The sequence below is a fragment of the Mus caroli genome, chromosome 10 (genome assembly GCF_900094665.2).
Source record: "Mus caroli chromosome 10, CAROLI_EIJ_v1.1, whole genome shotgun sequence".
In the NCBI taxonomy this organism is placed as follows: domain Eukaryota; kingdom Metazoa; phylum Chordata; class Mammalia; order Rodentia; family Muridae; genus Mus; species Mus caroli.
Window position 1 is genome coordinate 22,941,021 of NC_034579.1, and position 22,328 is coordinate 22,963,348.

Here is a 22,328-nt window from a genome sequence, read left to right on the forward strand (position 1 = left end):
AATGTTGCAATTATGAAATAGCAATGAAAATAATTTCATGGTGGGGGAGTCACCATAATATGAGAACTGTATTAAGGGGTTACAGCATTAGGACAGTGGTAATTGAAATATTTCCTTTTAAACTTGATGAATGAAATCCTGGCTAGTCTTGGTTCCCACCCCCATTTGAAGATGACTGAACTCTCTTGCACACACACACACACACACATACACACCCCAAATATTTTTGGTAGGAGATGAATTTATGAGGTCAGACTACATCTCAGAAAGATTCAAGGAGAATGTCTTTGAAGTTTTTGGTGGGTTGTCTACTGATAAATATAAATGCCCTTCAGCATGCTTTCTCTCCATCTGAGTGTGGGTTGTGACACCCTCTTATGAACCTAGAGTTCACGATTGATCTCAATACAGTAGCAGGAGCTGTAAGCCTCATTGTCATTTTGCAGCCTGGCTCTGGCTTCCTCTCAAAGCCTATAAATCATTATCAAACAAGAAAATCAAGTAATCAAGCTTGCTGGCCTGAGTCTGATATATAGGATTAACTTCCAGCGTGAAAAGATATCTGACTCGTACACTAGTGAAATGCTCTAATAATGAACTTGGATTAGGCAAATGCTTTTGCACATACAGAGACCGGAGGTCCTGTTTGCCTCTCAATCACAAAACCCACTCCATCTCAGCAGCTGGAACACAAGGCCAAAGGTGACAGGGAACATACTTGGAAGAGGATGGCAGAGGTATTCATAGGTGTCACTTTTTAAAGTTGCATCCATAAATTATATGAGCTTTTAAAAAAATTTGTTTTCAAATGATGACTTCAAGTCATGTTTCAAATTCATTTCATGCTCAGTTACCTTTCATCTTTAAAATCATACAAAACATGCACTTATTTAGAATGAAATAATTGGTTTAATAATCGTAATCTTGAAAAAGAACTTGAATTAAAATTCAGTGTGTGGTATGAAAAATCACCATCTGACACAGTGCAGAAAGAATTTTATGTAATGCACATTAGTTTTATTAATATGGTAGGAGTGTATATTGTTTAACTTGATATACTTGTTTTGATGAATTCTTCTCAGGGTTGAACTATCTTTATTAGGTAGTCGGGCATGATACAGGTTGAACACCCCTCAGTTCCAGGGCCTTGGCAAAATTAACCTCCAGCGGTTTGCCAGTGCCTTTGGTGAGCTTCAGAGATCGGATGCAGCCTCGGAACCTAATGTTGGTGGTCAGGCCAAACTGATTGAGGCCACCTGAAAAGACATAAGAAGATTTACTTTTGTTTCTTATCCTTACAAATGCTGGAGATCCAGCCCAGAAGCCTTGTGAATGCTGCACAAGAACTCTACCACCAGGTCGACCATTGTTTCCTCAGCCCTACTTTTGAAACATGACTATATCAAATGCTTACAATCACATTTCCAAGTCAAATCTCTAGCTTGAGATTAACTTGGAACACTGTCTATTATACACTGGGTGATTTTGCTTGTAGACTTGCTAACTTACCTGTAGAGAATTCTTAACTTCTTAAGAGTTACATTATAAAGTATAGAAACTTCAAACAATTTGATTTGGTAGAAACAGATTTAAAGTTATACACAATTATAGCCAACCCTGATGGTGCATTCCTATAGCACCAGCACACAGGTTGAAAAGGAAAACCCAAGGTCTAGGGTAGCCTGGGCTATACAGTAAAAGCCTGCTTCAGAAAAATAATAAATAAGGAAATAAGTTGTGGTGGTTTGAATATTCTTGGCTCATGGGAAGTGGCACTATTAGGATTTGTGACCTTGTTTAAATAAGTGTGTCATTTTGTAGGTGGGCTTTGAGGTTTACTAGGACTCAAGCTCTGCCCAATGAGGAAGGAATTTCCTCCTGGCTGGCTGCAGAAGACAGTCTCCTTCCTCCTGGCTGCCTTCTGATCAAAATGTAGAGCTCTTCCTTATAGCATCGTTTCTGCCTGGATGTTATCATGCTTCCCACTATGATGATAATGGACTGAATCTCTGAACTGGTAAGCCACCCACAATTAAGTGTTTTCCATTAGAAGAGATGCCTTGGTCATGGAGTCTCCTCATAGCAATGAGACCCTAACTAAGATACAAATAAACAACAAGAACCCTCCTAATAAATTTTATACAGTTGTGTTTAATGATGCAAAGAAATTAATAAAATACTTCTAATATTAAATTAGGGCATGGGATGTTCTAACACCGAAGTAATAAAACCCCAAAATGTTCTGTTGGTTGGAAGCTTATGGAATTCTTTTTTAATTAACAAGGCTTACTTGTTGCAACACAATTCAGGGATGAAACTGTGTGAAGAGAATTCTGAGTGCTAGGAAGAACTCTCTATGAAAACAAGAAGAGTCTTGTGTCCTTGGTTTTTTCAAAACACGGAATTGTTCTTGGAGTGTGTCTGAGCTCCTCCCAGGTGTAGAGGATAGGTAGGGGTGAGTTGATTTCAGACTACTCTTTGTTACCTGCTGCTGTTTGTTATGCAGTTAAAGGGTAAGCTGGCCTTCATATGGATCCCTGTGGTTGAATACCTTACTCATGTGATGTTTCTTGACTGTCAGAGTATAAATTGCTTGATTCTTTGAATAAAACTGACTATTGCATTATTGTTTACTCTGCCTCATTTTTCAGCCCTGCTTTCCCATGTTAATGTCCCCAACTAGAGCAGTAAACAGAAATTTCTCTCCTCATGCTTGCTAGGTCCTTGGGAGGATCTTGCTTCATAGCCTGTTGGCAGAAAGGTACACTGTCTCCCTCAAAATATTATGAGTTTATTCCCAATAGAAGTATTTATTTATATAGCTCAAAATTTTATTAATGTTTAAAAAACAAAACCAAAAGCAGGATCTGGAGGGATGGCTCTGTGATTAAGAGCACTAGCTGCTTTTCCAGAGGACCAGTGTTCAATTCCCAGCACCCACAATGATGCTTCCCTCTCTAATTCCAGTCCCAAGAAACCCAATGCCCTTTTCTACCTTTCCCAGGAAGCAGCCAAGCACACTGGGCACAGACAAAACACCCGTGCACATAATCCAACTTTTAAAATGGAAAAGCCAAAAGTAACTCTGGAAGGAGACCATCCATCTCCTCTAATATCTTTTGTCCTGCCAACCCTATGCTGACTACTGCATACTCTCTTTTCCTACACAGAGTCCTTCTGCCTAGGAAGCAATAATAAGCTTTTCTTCCAAAATGCTGAAATCTTATTCCAGGAGTCTGTCACTCCCGTGTTCATGATGAAAGTAGCCTCATTGCTCAGCAGCTCCTGCTCCTGGCTTCTTAGGTAACTCTGGAGTTCATATGTTGAATTTAATGTACCAAAGGGTTGTTTTTTTAATGCAGATTTATTGCTTAGGTTCCCTTATAATATGGATATAATGTATGTGGGAAATTAGCTACATTTAACCTGGAAAATTCCAGAACCAGAGGAAATAAGTTGGACGGCATTTTATGATTCCTCCAATACATTCATTTTAAAACCAGGAAAAAAACCATCACAATCTTGGCTTCAACTGCTTTATATCTTTTATAAGGCAAATTCATTTCCTTTAGCTTGAGCCTCCCCTTGGATAAAACTTTGGGGGGGTGATTATGAAAATTTCAGTCCCATGTGGTTTAAATAAATGGTCTTCTCATTTTACACACTGGAAACTTTAGGCCAAGTATTATTTATGGAAGGAGATTCTAAAACTTAGAAGCAAGTGGCCTTAAGAACACAATCTTAGACATGCTTATACAAATATAAATGCTTAAAACCACGAACATAAGGAACAATGACATGTTTGCTGGAGTAACCAGCACTCACCTGGGAAACCGCCAACAAAAACAGGGTCGTTCGTATCAGCTGATGTTGATGCTGAGTTTGGGCTCTGGGCATTCACCTGGTTCCCATCTACCACCAGCTCAAGACGGTTTTTGATCTTCTTGGCGGTGACTTTATGCCACTGTCCATTGCACATGTGGCCTGGGATCCCAGCATCATAGACTGCAGTGAATCGGCCAGCGCCGTTATCCACATGGAACAAAAGCTGGAAAGTAGGAAAATGAGCTGTCATAGGTGACTTCAGTTGAGGAAATCTCCACAGCCCACACAATGAAAATCAGAGGCTGAAATGAACACAACTGGGGCCTTACTTAACCTTCTCGAACATTGGAAAAAGTTTGCTCTCAGAAAGAGCTCAACTAGTAATTTGCCTGACATGCAGAGAACACAAGCCACTACACACTTTAAACCAGCTACTTTATTTAAGTATTCAATTCTGCTTATCTATTCCTGTGTTCATCCTTGCCTCTGAGTTCTTGGATGTTTTACTCTATTGTTTATGGGAACGTTTGAGGAATAAGGGAAGTAGAGGGAGGCATGGAAGGTACACTTTAGATTATCATTACTTTGTGGGAAATGTCAGCCTCACAGGATGGAAATTATGGGCACAGTTGAAGTACATTTGGTCCCCAGATCCAAGGTGAAAAACCTGGATGTGGCAATCATGGATTCAGAATCTCAGCATCAGGGAAGTAAACTGGGGTTCCCTGGCCATCCTGCGTACATGACTTACTGTACTTCAAACCAGCAACAGATAGTATCTCAAGCTGTAAGGTGGCTAGCTCTTCAAGAACAGTACTACACACTCTCTTCTGGCCTTCAATATGTGTGTGTATACCTGTGTGCAGGTGCACATGTGCATATAGGTACACACACATACACACAAACTTATCACTGTCTGTGTTAGTTGTCAGGGTGTGTGGTGGTGTTTCAGAAAAAACACTCTAGTCCTGCACCAAAACAGAACTAATCCACACAAAGCTTTCCAGCTATCCATCTTTTTGGAGTATGAGGGTTCTTGGTGAGAACCTCACAAAACCTTCTTAGGACATGCTGCTTCAAGCAACTCATTAAAGAACTTTCAAATGTATTTTAAAGTATTGTTTTAAATGTAAGCTTTTGATGCTTTAATTATGTTTTTCTTTCTCCTGAATGGTTTTCATTTTATAAACAAGGTTGAGAGTCACATAAATTACTTTTTGGGGTAGGTTTCATGTCACAGGTGCCAAAGACTCGAGCCAGAAGGCCAGTTAAATTCCCAACAAGCCAAAAAAAATGATTAAAAGTTCTTGTTTAAATGAGAAAAATCTGGTTTTAGTAACATGGCAAGATCCCTGAAATTTGAGACATCAGAACCCTTTTGAAGCTGATGAAGAAAAGGAACATGTTGAAATATTAAAAACATTAGTCAGCCAGGCAGGGTACTTGACAAGGTGGACAAAATAAATGTTTTGTTTAAAAAAGATTAATAGGTCTAGGAGGCATTTGCAAAATATATAGTATTGTAAATATTAGTGTTTGGAACACAGAGTGGAGTTTGTAAAAATGACATTTCATTCTACAAAGAGCCTGATGGGAAATCACATGACAGAGTAACATGTAAATGGTAAAACATTACATGTAAGCAAGGAAACTTGAAAGAGATGCAAGGAATGTTGGCTTTGAAATTGGAACAAAACTAGGCAATTTTATCTATCTGTTCATTTTTTCATCCTTTTTTACCTATAAACACCTGGATGTTTTTTTTTTTCTGTTGTTTATGGGATGGTTTGAGCAACAAGGCAAGAATGTTAAGGGAGGTATGTTTTAAATCATGTTTCCTGAGCAGCACCAACACCCCAAGGTGGGAAATATAAACATATTGGAAGCACAATCTTCATGAGCAAGCCAGTTAGAAAATCTGTGACATTTCTTGCTTATTCTCCTCTTTTAAACTGCTTTCTACATTGCAGAACACAACCAGCTCATCTCCCTGCAGTTTTCTGTTCATGGATAAGGAGGTATTTATGACTAGGTTATTGGTTATACATTTGCCTATCTTTGCTTTTTTGGGGGGAAAGTCTCTGAGTGCTTGTAAGTGAAAATCAGAAACTGGTATGTTGCTGGTCTCAGTGATGTAGAGTTGATGTAAGAGGTAGACTTGTTTCAGATTATCTGAACCACCTCCTTTCCCACTGCACCAGTAATTTTGTGCACTAGATGCATAGATGGACATGTCCTTGGAACATCGCACTGAGAGCTGGGCATCCAAAACTACTTGGTCCACAGTTGATCAACACAGCTGTGGTGCAGTAGGATTGACACATTTAAAGTATGGCCAGTCGGTGCCCAGGATGGGTGTGATAGAAGCGAACACAGATTGTGATGGCCCAAAAGGATGAGAAAATGGAACCCAGCTCTCTTGCAGTGAAGAAACCTCAAACCAGAGCTTTGAGTGGGGACGCCAATGTCAGAAGAGAACACTCAGACATTTACTCACCTTCTCGTCGATCATTTCAATACCCATTCCATCCATCTTCTGACTGCTGACTCCCAGGAGGACTCCAGTGGGTCTTGTGGTACGGAATTCAAATTCCACAAGAAGGTCCAATCCAACTTTGAACCCACCAACTGGGGAAACAAATATTGATTAGAGTTTGGGGCAAATTAATTTCAATCTGTGGCTTCCCCAGCTGTGTACTTTACATTCTTGGTTGCTAATGCAAGAGACTAGGACTTCAGACTGCTCATAGTTTTACTCTTGGTACTACCTAGGAGTCTGGCACACAGTGGAGCTTTAATCATTAGATAACCAAATGAATGAGCACACACTAGGACTGAATCAAGGGCTCTCGAAGCCAGGTATGAGAATTTCCAAAGTCTGCTGGACTAAGGAGAGCATTTCAATGAATATACAGTAAAATTTTATTCAGACACTCTAAATGGCACTACAGTGATTGGAGTGAGTTCAGACAATCCTAAATATTTTATTAAATGAAAGGTTGCAAATGTAATTTTTTTATGGAAAGATTCTAGGACATAATCTTTTCTATTTAATTCAGATAATTTTTTCGTTAGACATTTTAATATTTGACTCATAGATTTAGGCCTTACATAAGATGTTAATATATTTCATTTAGTAATAAAATGATTTCCTAAGAATAGCCAAGATCACATGAACTCCACAGAATATTGGAAAGCACTCAAGAAAATTCTATCCATGCTTACCAGGTAGGCCATAAATGCCACATATGACCACTACTGTCCTGAGAAGGGTGGTACTTATGATGTGCTAGACTTTTTGTTCTCCCATGAATCTTGATGAGTTTGCATGGAAAAGGTTGGATAGATTTAAAGCAAAAATTTAAAGGGTAGAAGGAATGAACTGTTCTGGAAAATAAAATGGCAAGCGAGAGGTAAAGAGGAGAAAGGAATGGCATAAGGTGTTTCAGCTGAAGAAACAGTGATGAGGTGAGATGATATCCTGCAATTGGGTGGCTGGATGGCTTTTAAGAACAGAGATATTGACCCTCTTACACTGAACATGTACAGTTTCCACCAAAGTAAGCTGCAGCTCTGACCACCCATAAGTCTTATGTAAATTGTATTTCACTGTGAGTTGAAGGGATGGGAATTGCTCTTGGAAATTGGAGACATGATTGTTGTCATTGTTGTTCCTGTTGTTGGTCTAATACCAAGAGTAGGCAAGGAACAAGTGGACCTATCAGCCACAGAAGCTGAAGCCTGGCATTAAGCCTGGTTTAGAGAACAGCATCATAGCCACTTTGTGGATTTGCAGAAATCTCGGAGAACTTTTTGACTTTCACAACACATGACATGACTTTTGGGTGACATCATAGCCTCCAGTGTTTCCACATTAGACACATCCCTGTTTTGCAAAATTCTGCCTCTGCAGAGGTGGGGTTCTACCCTAGCCTGTGTTAGAGGATTCTAATGTATACTCCACAACTCTGCATAGAAGTATTAAACTTATCTAACAAAGCTTTGCTCAAATATCTGCTTCTCCATAAACCCTTTTCTGACTTCCAAACAAAATTCATCTTCCTTTAAATCTGTAGAATATAGTGCATATTTTGCAGTATTTAAAAATTACTTTTCTTTTTTTGTGATTTCTCCTAAAATTTAATTTTTATTATTGATAATATACTTCTAAAGGCAGAAATTACATCTTATTTTCCCATTTCCTATAACTAGCAGTAACACTATCTGTTCCTTATTTTTTTTTTCCTCATGAACAAACATGTGGGACTCATGGTCCTGAATATTCTCTTGTAGTGGCTAATGCAAAGGATTTTATGTGAACAGAGATTACTTCTTATTTTTCTTTCCAATGTGATGTTCAATTTCAATGCTGCAGACGTATATTGGAAAGTGATACTTAATGCCAAGCATAATGGTATCTTTTGTCACTATCAACAACAAATGGGTACCACTGTGCCTGTGTGCATGTAGGTTTGCATGGGTGCATGCGCCTGTGTGTGTGTGTGTGTGTGTGTGTGTGTGTGTATGATGAAATGGAACCCCGGAGAGGACTTTTAAAGGAAGAATGAAAGATGGTATCTCATCTCCCGAAAGTTAGACAGAGAGCACTGGAAAGGAAAACATTCCACTTCCTTCTTGTGTAGTTGGGTTCATTTGCTGCCGTTGTTCTCCAGGGAAGGAAATAACACAGACTCTCCAAATAACCTTTCTTTCTAGTACTTAATGTCTTTTCTTAAAGCTTTTATCAGAATCACTCACGTGAATTCTTTGTTGTAGGTGTTGGCTTGCTTTGGCTCTTAAAGACGGAACTTAAGACCTCAATCACACTAGCCATGTGCTTTACCATTGAACTATAGCCCCTGCCCCATTAACCATATGTGAATGTTTTAGAGGTCGTTTTTGTTAGTCATAGAAACTAATATTTGTATTAAATGAAGAATACTAGCTCAGGACCCTGTGGAACTATCATTTTTTTGACCCAGGCAAGAATTCAGCATTTATATGTCATGAATATTTAGCAGAAAGGAAGCAGAAGTAGCTTACCTGCTTTAGCAAAACCGGTTCCATCAAAGTAAGTCCCGCTCTCTGCATTTGCAAAGCATGTCCCAATGTGAAAACTGGAGGTAGGCTGGTCCAGATTAACAGGGGCTTGTTCCATCTGAAGATTCCTAATACAGCCATCCAGGCTGTATGTCACCTGAGCATTCAGGTCAGAAGGGACAGATGCCAAGATTAGCAATGTTGTGCTTCTATGTATAGTATAACCACCTGTGGGGTACACTGTACACAGTCATTAGCTAGTTGTTCTAGAACATACCTAAAATCTGCCTGGCCCTGGACCTCTGTAGACCAGACTTCACAGCACAGGGGACAGAAATCCAACATCAAGTTTGTCTACCGGGATGCATCTAACTGTGACCACTATGACCTGATATTCTGAGGACCTGGTTACAGCATGTGCTTATTGACGTGCCAGAGCTGTGAGCTTCTATCTAAGGATGGTAACTTTGGACTCATCTCCTCTTATATTCCCTGACTTCATATTTCTATGAATAATTTGTTAACTATCAATGAATTCAGATGTGATCTGTTTCAATTTCCACTAAAATAAGACAATTAAATTTGAATCAGTTCTACTGTCTTTGGAACGAAAACCTAATGGTCCTTTCCCTAAGAAAATACATGTAAATTTTGTATAAGATATTTTAGGGATGATGGAATTTAGAACCAACTTAACCCTATGCTCTCTGATCCACTATAGTCCATTGGCTTTAGAAATTCAAGTTGATCATTTTTGCTACTATCAACCCAGACTCTTTTGATAGATAGGCAACATATCCCATAGTTATGCAGAGGGTGATTTGTATTATTCATACACACACGAGGGGGAGAGAGAGAGAGAGAGAGAGAGCTCTCCAATGACATTTGCTAAGCAAGTAGAGAAGTGTAGCTGCTTGTATTATGGATGCTAATTACATTTTCCTCCAAAACTGCTTACAAAAGTGTCTGCACATAGCTTCTTGGAACCTGCCTCCAGTTGTTTCTAATTGATAAATAAAAATGCCAACAGCCAATAAATGGGAGGACAGACAGAGGTGGGTTTTGAGAATTTCTGGGGCTTGGGACAGGGATTGAAGAAGAAGAAGACCCACCATGCTGGGAGAGGTAGAGGAAAGGAGAGACACCATGCCTGAGAAGAGTGGATGGCTGAGAGACATAGCTACTATGTGGGGATCTAGGAGAGGACCGCCCTGAGGGCTGCCCAACAGGGTCCAGGGCAGCCAAAGTAGAATATAGAATTTACTAAATAATTACTACTATTTTATTTATTGGCAGGAGGTGGATTAACTGGCATGGAGGTTAATAGAAGTGGCCCACTGTTTAAACACTATCACAATATAAAGGCTGTACACACACACACACACACACACACACACACACACACACTTATGCACAAGTCACTAACTCTATCAAATAACCAACAAGGAATCAGACACTCACTGGACCAATTCTGCGTGTGGTATAGTTGATCGGCAATCCACCGACATACAGAATCCCCACCACATCCAGGATGTCGGCTTTCTTGGGACTGATGGTTTGGCTGGAGGCATCATCCACATAAAGAATTCCCTCCTGCTTCACTCTCACAATCTTAATCTACAAAAAGGAGGAGGCATCATCAATGCTAATCTTGAACAAAGCCAGAAGGCAAAGAATTTTCCTGGTAGTTCCAAGAAAAAATGATTATCACTTTTATTTATATGAGTACACTGTAGCTGACTTCAGACACACCAGAAGAGGGCATCGGATCCCATTACAGATGGTTATGGGTCACCATATGGTTGCTGGGAATTGAACTCAGGATCTCTGGAAGAGCAGTCATTGCTCTTAACTGCTGAGCCATCTCTCAAGCATAATCATGGTTATTGAAACAAGGTTTATTATATAGTCTAGGTTGGCTCTGAACTCAAGACCCTATCACCGCAGTGTCTTCAGCACTAGTATAACTATACATCACAGAGCTAGGTTTCCAGCTTTACCATTAGTACTGTATTAATTTGGATGAGTAAAAACTGGGCTCCTAATATATCTTCACTTATACATAGTATTCCTTTTTGTGCAACATTACAGGTAGGAAGATCAGGGCAGGGGAGGAGAAAGGCTACTCCTGGGGCAGATGACTGGTCTGAAGTCAGGGTGGAAGATATAAACCTAAGACCTGTGAACTCATGACAGAACTGTATGAGAGAGGGAAGAAATGTGAGGCTTGATGGTCACCGGATGATGTAGACCTTTAAGTGCTGGGGCATACGAGTGCTGGAAAAACAAGTTATAGCAGGATTAGAATAATATAGCACGACATTTTAAACCTATCTATTTTGATTTAGGAAGTAGGTTTTTTTGTTTTGTTTTGTTTTTTTATGGTTTTGTTTTTTGTTTGTTTACTTTTTTTTACTTTTACAAATGAAATCTGCCTTACTATTAAGGCTAATTATCCTACATAAATTTTTCCTCATCTCAACTTGGCAGTCCATCAATATGTCTGTTTTTTCCCCTCAAGTGTTGTATTTACTCTTCTGTTAGTCGAAGAACAGAAGAAACTGACAAAATCTCTCTGACCAGGAGCCTCATTTGCAACAGTTTTTCCCAAGTCAAAAAGGTCTCACTTCTTATTTCCAGGGTAACAAATTGATTGGCTTGAGGTTTATATTGTAATTCTGTTTCCTTCCATTTGTTGGCTCTCTCTCTAACATGACAAGCCAAAGCAGGTTAATATATCAAATCCAACATCTACTAATATTGTACTCTGAAAATTAAACTTTTTATTGGTCTACCTAGGGAAACTTTACTTAATAGGCTATCACAGGTGCAGAGGCAAATTTCAAGAGTTTATTTTAATCAGGGCACATATTTATCTACCTGCAGTCATGCCAAAGAGGAGTAAGTTGGCAAATGAGCCTTCTGTGCCCACAATAGCACCAGGTCTGGATGTAAGGCCAACGTTTAAAGTTGTTGCCAATGGCTTTGGATGGAAATGGTGCCTTGAGGCCACTATGCTTGGTCTTGGGGAGATGTTCAGTCTTTTGATTTTCAGATCAGTGTGTGCTTGGGTGAGGACTAAGTCTTAGAGCCCATCTTAATGTTTCCAGCTTATACTTTGGTCATGTATTGTTTTCTTAGTAGAGAGGAATGTATAGTCTTGGAAAAAACACTGTTTCTCTAATCTGAGTATATACAGAAGCCTCATGATGAAAGCACTCTGTTGTCTTCTCATTCCTGATTAAACCGATGTAACCATCTGCTATGGCCTGAGCCTGGTTTTCTGACAGTTGCTTGGAAACACAGTTCCATTACCAAGGGCAGGACTCTGTAGTATAAGTGATAAAGTATAGTATAGTATAAGTATAAGTGACAATAAGCCCATAAGTGATGAATCAGAAAGCTACTCACATCAAGACATGTTCTCAAGCTGTGGCCTATGTACACACCTCTGGCCATTTGTCTGGTCTCTGCCATAGTTCTGTGACTCTAGAGTTAGGATCTGCATTAGCGCAACAGTTCTGGCAGAGGACAGTCTATGGCCGTCCCCAGGACTCTTCTTAGAAGACTACCTGCATTCTGGGACTGTTACCTTGTGCCACTGACCATCGTTGATTTTTGTGGGGATCATGGTGTTTGTGTCCCCACTCCCCAAATCATAACTGAAGTAGGGGAAGCCATTCCTCAGCTGAACAGTAGCAAAATCAGCATGATTGATCCGAGCCATGTAGAAGAGCAAGCCTGATTCAGCTTCAGTTCGTACCTCCAGCTCAATGGTGAGGCTGCAAAATACAAATGTGGAAAGAAAACAGAAGACCAAGAGTCTCGTTAGGCTAAAACAAAGTGGTTTCTACAAGGATACATAAGGAGGATAGACAATCTGAACCAGAGGGATGTCTAGAGTTATGAATCTTCTATACTTGAGTTCAAGGCAGGCAGAATTCTATTTTTTTTTTTTTACTTTACTCAGAGAATTAAAACACAAATCTCTAATACTAGGAATTTTACACATAATTGATGAGACTTGATTAAATGTGAATATTCAGCAGCTCTTGTGCCGTGTTGCAGAATAATACATACCGGTTTTTAACTTTGGTGTCATCAAAAGCAATAGCAATATGGCTGTTTCTGGAAAGCCCAAACTGCTTGCTCCCTGTCAGAAGAGCTGGTTCTGATTCTGCAACACAAGGGCCCTGAGAAATACCAAGGACAGGAGATGAGATCACGGCCAGATACACGGACAATGTTGCTGTTGGAGTGTATTTAATGTATTCCCTTCCTGACCTTGAACAATGCAGAATTCCCTACACTAAAACCCACCTCTTATTTATTTCTGTAATATTCAGGACAGGTGCTTATGAAATGCTCAGTGAATTCAAACTAGGTTTCCTTAGTAATGCCTTGGGATTGCTAAAGGAATGTGTTAAAAAATGTATGGATACATTTATATTTTCCTTACTCTCTAGGGAAAACATTGCTTATATTTCTGGGGAAGCTGCAATTCCTTTTCCACATTTATTTCAGTGATAAGGAGTTTTCTTCTTAGAAGATGGACCAGGGAGAACTATGGGCTAGCTACTTGGATTATAAGAATAGAAAAATGTGTTCCCCCTCATCTCCCCATTTCCATTTCCCACTATAGTATTTTCCCTTGGAAATTATCAGTCCACTAGAAGGTTGCTGTAAATTCAGAATTTCAAGATGGCGTATCTTGAAACCTGCAAGTCAGCCCACTCAGGGCCTTAGCTAGTTGCTAGGCAACCAGCACGTGTGGGTTTTTTTTTTTTTTTAATACAACCCACCATACACCATTTCCCCTGCTTCTGTTCAAAGATCAGCTTCCTAGGGTGCTTGAGCGAGACAGCTAGGTACACAGATGTGCAGTCACTCGCTCTAATGCTATGTTGTCACCACCTGGAAATTCATAATAATGTTTGATGAAGTGGCCCTGCATTTTCCCTTTGCACGTGGCCTCACCAATCACATAACCAATCCTGGCGACTTGGATTATAATGCATGGCTCAGGAAATAAGGTTCTTCAAATGACAAAGCCGCAAGCCTTCTCCACACTCTCTGTTTTCACAGGCTAGCTTGATGTACAGGTGGCTGATGAAGTTGTTTAGGGCCTGGAGTGTGTGAGAATTCATAACAATAACATGCACCCTTGCACGAACTCATCTGCTTTTCAGATCTGAGTTTAATGGCTTCGAGAGGGAGGCAGACCCAGCCAGTGCTGACTAGGTAGGTTCTCTCAAACAGCCTAGGGCAAGCTTTTGTGAGGCGTGTTCTCCAACAGACTGCCCCAGACATGACTTATCAGCACTCAGGACATCTTTATGTGAGAAAAAGCCTCATTCTCTTTTCTCTTGAGCTTGGTCAAAAGCGACCTATATTATGCCACAGCAGGCAAAAGGGCTTAAAAGTGTTTCAGGAAAGCTATAAAATTGGTCTTTATGGAGGTAGTTCCTTTTTTGCCTCCTAGGAGATGGTCAGTTATAAAAAGAAGACTGGCTGAAATTCATACATCTATGTAAAAGCCCAGTGGGCAGGGCAGGATAATCTATTCACAACACACAGTAATGTCTTTGCTATTACATGGCCAACAAAAGAAGCCCAAATGGTGACTTAATGTCCTGGCCCGCAGAGGCTATTAATAGAACAAGAATCATTCTTAGCAAATACTGTAGTATGCAGTCTTCCTTAGAATTCTCCAAGAGGATTCTATATGTTGTGAGTTCTTGTGGACAGAATTTCACCAAAACATCTCTAAATGTTTACCTCTGAAAACAGACACTAAAAACATCAATGAATGCCATGGACTTAGGGAACAATAATGTGCAGGCTGAAGAAATCTACCTGTGGGTAATGCTGCTGTTAGTGCTGCCACAGCCACTTCGTCATTCACCAAATAATATGCTAAGATAATATGCTAATATAAGCCGTATTTTAATATGGATACTAGAATGGACAGATGGCAGTTGTGAATAACGGGCATTTAATTGGCGCTGTATTGTGGAATGTCATGTGAGAGCTGAACACCATGACTATTGGTAAGCTGGAGAGGTATTGAACAGAGCCACAGCTGAGCAGCATTCCCCCGCACCTGGAACATATTATCAGATTTTCTAGACAGTCATTTCATAAACACATTCAGTTGGAAGAGAGAGGATTTAGCATAGGTCCTTCGACTCCAATGTCAATATATAGCATAATCGTATATACGGAAGAGGAACATGGTGTAAGGGATACGCGACACTTCTGGGCCCAAGGACACGCTTTTCCTATGTTCTGGAAACAATAATCTCTGAAAAATGCTAAAACAGCAATAATAGTATCAGCAGCAATAATAGTAATTAAAAAAAAAAAAAACCCAGCCTCAATCAATCTCAACATGTTACACTTCTGCCATCTGGTGGTGATGCTTCATAATACATGTAGCACACAGGGGAAAGGGGATAAAGGACAGGATGGTTTGTTTCTGCTTTGCAGGTGACAATTCTGAGGCACACAGGGATATGGGGAGCCTACTGGAGTAGTGTATTTGTCACTGAAGTAGCTTGAAAGGAAGCCATGCTCCCTGGAGTCACAGTCACAAGGAGAGGGGTCAGTTGTCCTAGTAAACCTTCCCACTCTGTTAAAAGTTCAGGTCAGTGGTCATTTCTAATTCTGGTACAGTGCTGACACTTGTAAATACATTACCAAATTCAAGGCAATGTATGATTTCTTGGTAAGTGGACTTTGAGTTTAGATAGCTGTAAAGCAGAGATTCCAACGGCATTTATCAAAACGAGCAGCAAGTGATGAGTCATGCTAAAAATTGTGCAATTTCCTTCCTTCATGAGTCAATGATCCCGCTAATAAGTGTGGGCTAAAGTCCCATCTGATGCTTGCCTTCGGTGATCTTTGTGGGTGAATACTAAGTAGGTACTTTTTCAGCACTGACTTTGATGTCCTGATGCATACAATGCCTGCTGCTGTGTTTGCTGAGACAATGAATCATGTGAACTCCTTGGATGTGAGCTCTTTGGTGGAACTGGTCATTCACAGGGATTTGCCATAAGACGACCCCACTTGGGGTGTGGAGAATATGTTTTCCCTTTAAACACATGCCAGTGCCCAAGGCTGACTTATCCTATGGCTTCGACTATCTATAGCTTTTAGCATACTGGCACTCCCGTTGCTGCAGGAACCATTCTCTCTTGCTTTGCTTTTTTTCCTTCTCAGCTCACATCTCTTCAATTTCCTAAGAACCTTATCTGAACTCTTCATTTCTACCAGAATCTGAAAGGGCCACATTCAACTTTCCAGCAAGATTCACATAAAAGAAATGCAACCAACTTGTCGTATGCCAATCCCTGTGGACTGTGCTTGTCAAAAAAAGGCTTGGAGTCAATGCTGCAGCCACTCGTCCCATTTGAACATATTGATACATTTCTGCATCGATAAGCCCAGATGCTTATCAACTCCATCCCCATCATTGTAGATGAGTAATATCCACAAACATAATATGCAGGGATGTCTTTGTCCCCAGATAGTAATCGGCTAAATAATCAGGGAGATAGTACAAGGGACTGCTAGACTCCAGTTCTGTGAGATAAGATAACATGGAGGAAATACAGTCTAATCTAGGATGGTAGACCACATATAACCACAGAATTGACATATCCATTTCACAGGGCAGGCCTTTTCCCAGGATACTTTTCAATTAGCCTGAAGCATAGTGAATGCTTTCTTTACATTATAAGCTGCTGGCAAAGCTAGGGGTGAAGAGTGTGAGGAAGGAACAAGTAGGCAAGAAGGACAATTCCTGTCAGTCAGGAAATATGGGGCTTGTAGGTAGAAGTTACCAGCACCATGATGAACCTGTGATGATTTTAAAATTTCCAATTTGAAATGTTGAAAACAAGATCTAAGAAGCATTTCATGCCCGAGTTTGAAATTGCTTACAAAGAGAACACATTCCAGTACCTGCCCCCCCACCCTGCTCCCCAGTACCTTATGTTTACCCTGAAAGTGTGAAAGTCTCCATCACCTGGTTCTCACAAAAGGAGATAACATGATGGGTGTCACCACAGGCTAGACACGCTTCTAGCTGTTTTATGGACAGTATGTAATTTCTCACCTAAAGATCATCAAAGCTAGTTGGATCACTTCAGGAGCAGGATATCACCTACATAGCTCATCTATCAATGGCAGGTGGTCTCTTCTACCCTCTCTGTTCCTTCCTAGTTTGCCATGAAGATATCAATCTTACATATATTCCACACTCAGTGATTATATTTTATAAAATAAAATACTAAGTTAACTTTTTGTCTTAACTTTTATTCACATTTAGAAAGAAGGCTCCTTTTTTTCCCCCAAAGAGAAAACGTAAATCAAATTAAAATGGATAATATGTATCATTATGAAATAGGAGCTGAATCTTTAAAATTCTGCTTGGTATGGTAGCACAGGCCTTTAACTTCAACACTTGAGAGGCAGAGGCTAGTGAATCTCCTATGAGTCTCAGACCAGCGTGGTCTACACAGTAAGACTCTGTCTTAAACAATTTCATGAAGTTGAAAGTTCTAAAACTATGATTCTGACCCTACAGTCTTCAATTAATTCAGTGTGCAGGGGAAGAAATTTCAGGTGTGGCTTGGTGCTCTATTATTTGTGTGTATTATCCAAGACCGTTTTGTAATTTCTCTTATGCGGTCACTTATGTGCTGGAGAGATGGATTAGAACAACATTATCCTTCTTGCAGAGGACCCTGTGTTCAATTTCCAGCATCCATACGATGACTTACAACTGTCCTTACCTCCAGTTCTAACGGATCTAGTACCTTTTTTTGAATGTTGCATGTGTCATGTGGTACACATACATACATACATGCAAGCAAATATTCATAGACATTAAACCATAAGCAAAGAGGAGCTAGGATGTCCAAGATCTCTTCTGCCAGCGATGTGGTTCTTCCTGATCAACAGGTTAAGCTTCTCCTCAAGCCCTTGGCTTATCTACTAAGTGGAATGTTGTGTTTTTGAAAACAAATCATCTTGCTAAGAGAAAATGAAAACCAGAATTAGAATACGAGGTTCCAAGAAAACTCATTTGTAAAAGTCTCCATATTTTTGAGAAAATATGCTCTTCAGAAGCTTCAGTGATATGCTTGAGGGGCCCCTTAGAGAAAATTGTTTAGAAGATACAGGCATATCCTAGACACAAATGAGTTGTATCATAAGAGAGAAGCACAAGGGGGATGCTAGCTAGGTTCTGGCACTGTCAGATAAGATAACATGTGGGAAGCGCTGTCTAACTTTGGATGGCTAACAATGTAGTAGGCGTAAATTGAGTTATTCATTTCACAGGGAAAAATGAAGTGTTCAATAAAGGCCACTAATGGCTTTCTCTATCCCATCTCAAGCAAACAAACACACAAAGATTGAGAACTACTGATGAGAAGGTCCAAGAGGTTTTGCTTGACCAAACATGATTACTAATTAGGAGTTAACTATTTGTTGGAAGTGCCTATGTGGCAGATCTCAGCAGTACCCCAGGGGGAAATCACCCAACTTGACCACAGCCTTCCAGTTGTTAATTGGTGACTCTATGCACTTCTTTTTGTAAAGACAGGGATAAAAATGTTCCTAATAATATACATAAGTGAAGATAAATATCATAAAAATAAAGTACCACTTTTCAAAGTTTCAATGCCACACTCGTTGAAATTTAGATTATCATAAGAACATTGATTACAATATAGTCATTATTAAAATTTCATGATAAAAATTCTAGTGCCGGAAGACTCATTTTTCAGAGGCTTAAATGCTGATTCATTAAATAATCAGTTTTTCTGAATATCTATTTGGCTCGTCGTGTAATAAGTATCTTGAGTGAATAAGCCAAAGGATGCTGTATCCAAGTGTTTTCAAAAATCTTAAGACTATGCATGCTTCAACCATTATTAGCCATGGATCAGAACTGCAATTGATACATATGCTCTTAAATGCAGTGAGATAGACCATCTCTGATGCAGTGAGATAGACCATATCTGATGTTATGGTGAACCTGTAAGCTGCAGTAACATCTGGAAAAAACAATTCGGACACAGCTGAGACCCTTATCTCACCTGTCTCTTGGCTTCATGATTTCCTTCTGGAAATCTAATAAAATAATGAGCTGTGATGAAGGACTTTAGTTCTCAGATGAACCTGGTTCCTTACAGCTTCTAATAGTGAAAGCTAGAAATCTACGCAGTAGCCCTCAAAGGGCTGTCCAAGAACAAAGACTTATAAAGGCTAGCTTTTAAACTCTGACCTACTGGATTAAAACCACCATTATGACAAGTGTTTGAGTGAACTTGTGGATTATCTTCAGATGGCAAATTCTCACCCAACCTTCTGAAAGTGAGATGCCAATTCATATTTCACAGAGCTGTTATGAGAGCTACACATCACATTGGGTAGAGCTTTAGTTAGAGGTAGGAACATGGTAGGTAAGTCTTGAAAACAGCGAATACCAACCATTAGTATACCCTTAGTTTACTTCAGGCATTTAGAAACTATCTTCTAAAATTCTGATGAAGTTTGACAACTGGCCTGTTCATATCCTTACTTTATAAGTTAGGTACCTGGGGCCTTGCTTGGCTAAGTAGCTTTCTTTCTCACATTCATTAGGTAGTAGGTAGGAGAGCTGGGATTAGGACATGTGCTGGGTGACTAGATCTGACGTTTTCAGCAAGGATATTCTACCTCTTGTACTGTGGTGTATTTTGTGTGACCCCCTCTGTGTGTATGAGTAATAGAAAATTATGTTAGACACAGACATACATTTAAGTGATATAGACAGTTGTGATTACCAATGACCATTTTTAAAACTTAAGGGCCCAGATTATATGAGGTGTATCTATAAAATTCAAAGGGACCAAACATTGACATAACTATCCCTGGGAATTGGTGGTATAAATGGCTTTGAATCTAGATTCTGAAAATCTCTGTCCTCTTCAGCTTTTCAATGGGAATCAGTTCTAGTTTATGAACATCAAAATTAAAAAGATAGATATGAAAATAAAAGCAACCAAAGAAGACACGAGGAGGTTGGGTTTTTATAGATAGGTGTCTGGTCCTCCAGTGATAACGGCAGAATCTACTAGATATCTTGAACAACTTTCCTTCTGCAAATGGCTCAAACTAGAAGGTTCCAAAGCAGAGTCTAAGTGTACACTTACATGCACCACGGTGGGGGCCGGGAAAGGGAAGGCAGGGGTAGGCACGGGCTGAGGCTCGACAATAACTTCAGCTGGAACCGCTTCACTCTCATCTTCCCGGGGCTTTTGATAGGCACAGCGGCCAATGTCGGCATTTTTGAAGGCTATAGGCTGCGCAAAGTCCATGGGGCTAATAAAATACAATCAAAATGAAAGTTTATCTTATTTTATTCATTGCTTTTTTTCCTTCACATTTAAATTAGTCCCCAACCCTGCCTTGAAATGGCCAGGGTAGAATTCCAGGTCAAAGTTAAAGGTATTCGTAGCTTTTTTTCCTATCATAGTTTTAGATAATGTGGATGCCACAGGGACCTTCCTACTAAATTATAAAGCAAAAGGGCAGCAGAAATACGAGTCACTTACATGGAGTTAATAACAAGGTTCCACACACAGCCTTGAAAGGCCGGAATATTCCTGAGTTGGGAGGGCTGAAATTCAGGAGGAGCACCCCCGACAAAGAGCTTTTTCACTTCGATGGGCTGTTCCTCTGTCAGGTTTTGCATATGTCTTCTGTCTTCATCAATTTGAACAGTGAAGATGCTGATAAAACATTTAAAGACAACAGATACCCAATACCATTAGAAACATCTTTCCTACAACCCACACTCTCTGTTCCCAGGAATTTATTTTTCTATTATGGCATCATTATTACTATTGTTGAGAACAGGTCTAGATACATAACTTAACCTGGCTTTGAACTCATGATTTCTAAGCTCATCAACAGCCAGAATTTTAATGCCATGTCTGTCCTATGGCACTCTGACCTCCCATAGCTTCTGAGATGGCCCAGATTGCATGCTTAGGACCTTGACACAAAGCTTTGCTCATTAACTTGGATGGAAAGTTTATTGAAACTCAGCAATTGCACAGCTGTGTCATGTGTCTCAGATGCAGGTGGCAAAACAGGTGTGCAGCTCTACACACATTCTGCAAGAGGAGAGGCTGCAGGGCTATATAGCAATGGCTAATCGGATAAGGATCTGTGAGTTTGGCACAGTATGGGTTGCTTTTAGTTTGGCTCTTTATGTCTTGGTTTGTGCTAGCTATTATCTTCTTGCTAGGGGACAAACTATCCTCCTGAGAACTTAGATTGCAGGAATTCAACAGCAAACACTTACAGTACATTTTATAAAGAATGTAGCTGCTGGCTTTTGAATAGAAGAGGCAGGCCAGAATACTAAGCTAATTGTTCCTTGCAGTGATTTTCCTCAGTGACTGTTTCATTAATTTCCCTAATTTGCTTATGAGTGATTACGCACACACTACTAATTGAGAACTGCATACTACTTATTCACAACAATCCTTGGATCCAAAGGCAAAGAACCAAGAAATGGAGTTCTAATGATGAAAATGACCAAAGGCATTTTCTTTTTTTTTCTTTGTACTGGCAGGTTTTGAGCTTGCTCCCAACAGTGACTACAAATCTGATTGCCATTGTGGACAGATTATAAATGGATTGCCAAGAATTTAGTCTTAATCTTAAGATGACACCTAAGTGAATGCCAAATTAATTGATTTTTGTTAACAATGGGGGGGGGAGGGAGTGGGAAGGAGAGAGGAGGAGAAGGATATCAAGGTGATCAAGCTGGAGATAAATGAAGACATGTTAGGACTTGGTTTAATTCCAACATAAGAATATAGAATAAAATAAACTTAGTCATGACTTGAAATGGCACAATTAAGGGAGTATAGAGGCACAGTAAAGACTTTGTTTCAAAACTAGGGAGAACTTTTTGTTTGTTTGTTTGTTTTTAAAGAAAGGACTGGAGGAATATGCTGGCAAAAACTGGAGATGCAACTTCCATGCCTGGGATGTTGGTGGTTGGTGGGACTGAGCGGGCCATCGCTTCCAGGCAGGAGGGACTTGCTATGAAGTTTATTTCCCCAGCTTCTTCTCCTGCTGAAGCAGTGTTTTCCTAACACACAGAACGGAGCTCCTGAGGATTTAACTGCAGATTGGACCCACTGCTAAGGAATGCTAATTACCCTCCTGAGAGCTTCTCATCTTGATTAGAGTGTTAAGGAATAAGGCCCAGTCTCTTTATAAAGTAGATTCACCAACAGTCCTGTTCAATCCAGTCAGTGCGACAACAGGCCTTACCAAGCTGTAATGCAGAAGCAACCTGAGCCTCTAGGAAGCCGGATTGGAATTCAATATTAATGTGGAGTCTTCCTAGCAGCGTGACCTTGGGCAAGTTATTTAATTATGCTTAG

At 39.9% G+C, this 22,328-nt stretch overlaps 1 protein-coding gene across 3 annotated transcripts in view; it reads right to left on the reverse strand.

Annotated features, from left to right (window-relative positions):
• Positions 1-889: 889 nt before the first annotated feature.
• The window catches only part of Lama2 (laminin subunit alpha 2), a 601,578-nt gene continuing 580,139 nt past the window's right edge, over positions 890-22,328 (reverse strand). For all 3 annotated transcript variants that reach the window (XM_021173596.2, XM_029482896.1, XM_029482895.1), the window contains 9 exons: positions 20,478-20,654; positions 20,076-20,244; positions 12,946-13,058; positions 12,458-12,647; positions 10,327-10,482; positions 8,869-9,022; positions 6,323-6,453; positions 3,826-4,048; positions 890-1,256 (listed from right to left, as the gene is read on the reverse strand). In XM_021173596.2, the coding sequence (XP_021029255.1) occupies positions 1,099-1,256; positions 3,826-4,048; positions 6,323-6,453; positions 8,869-9,022; positions 10,327-10,482; positions 12,458-12,647; positions 12,946-13,058; positions 20,076-20,244; positions 20,478-20,654 (1,471 nt within the window). In that variant the 3' untranslated portion in view covers positions 890-1,098. The remainder of the gene's footprint in view (positions 1,257-3,825; positions 4,049-6,322; positions 6,454-8,868; positions 9,023-10,326; positions 10,483-12,457; positions 12,648-12,945; positions 13,059-20,075; positions 20,245-20,477; positions 20,655-22,328) is intronic.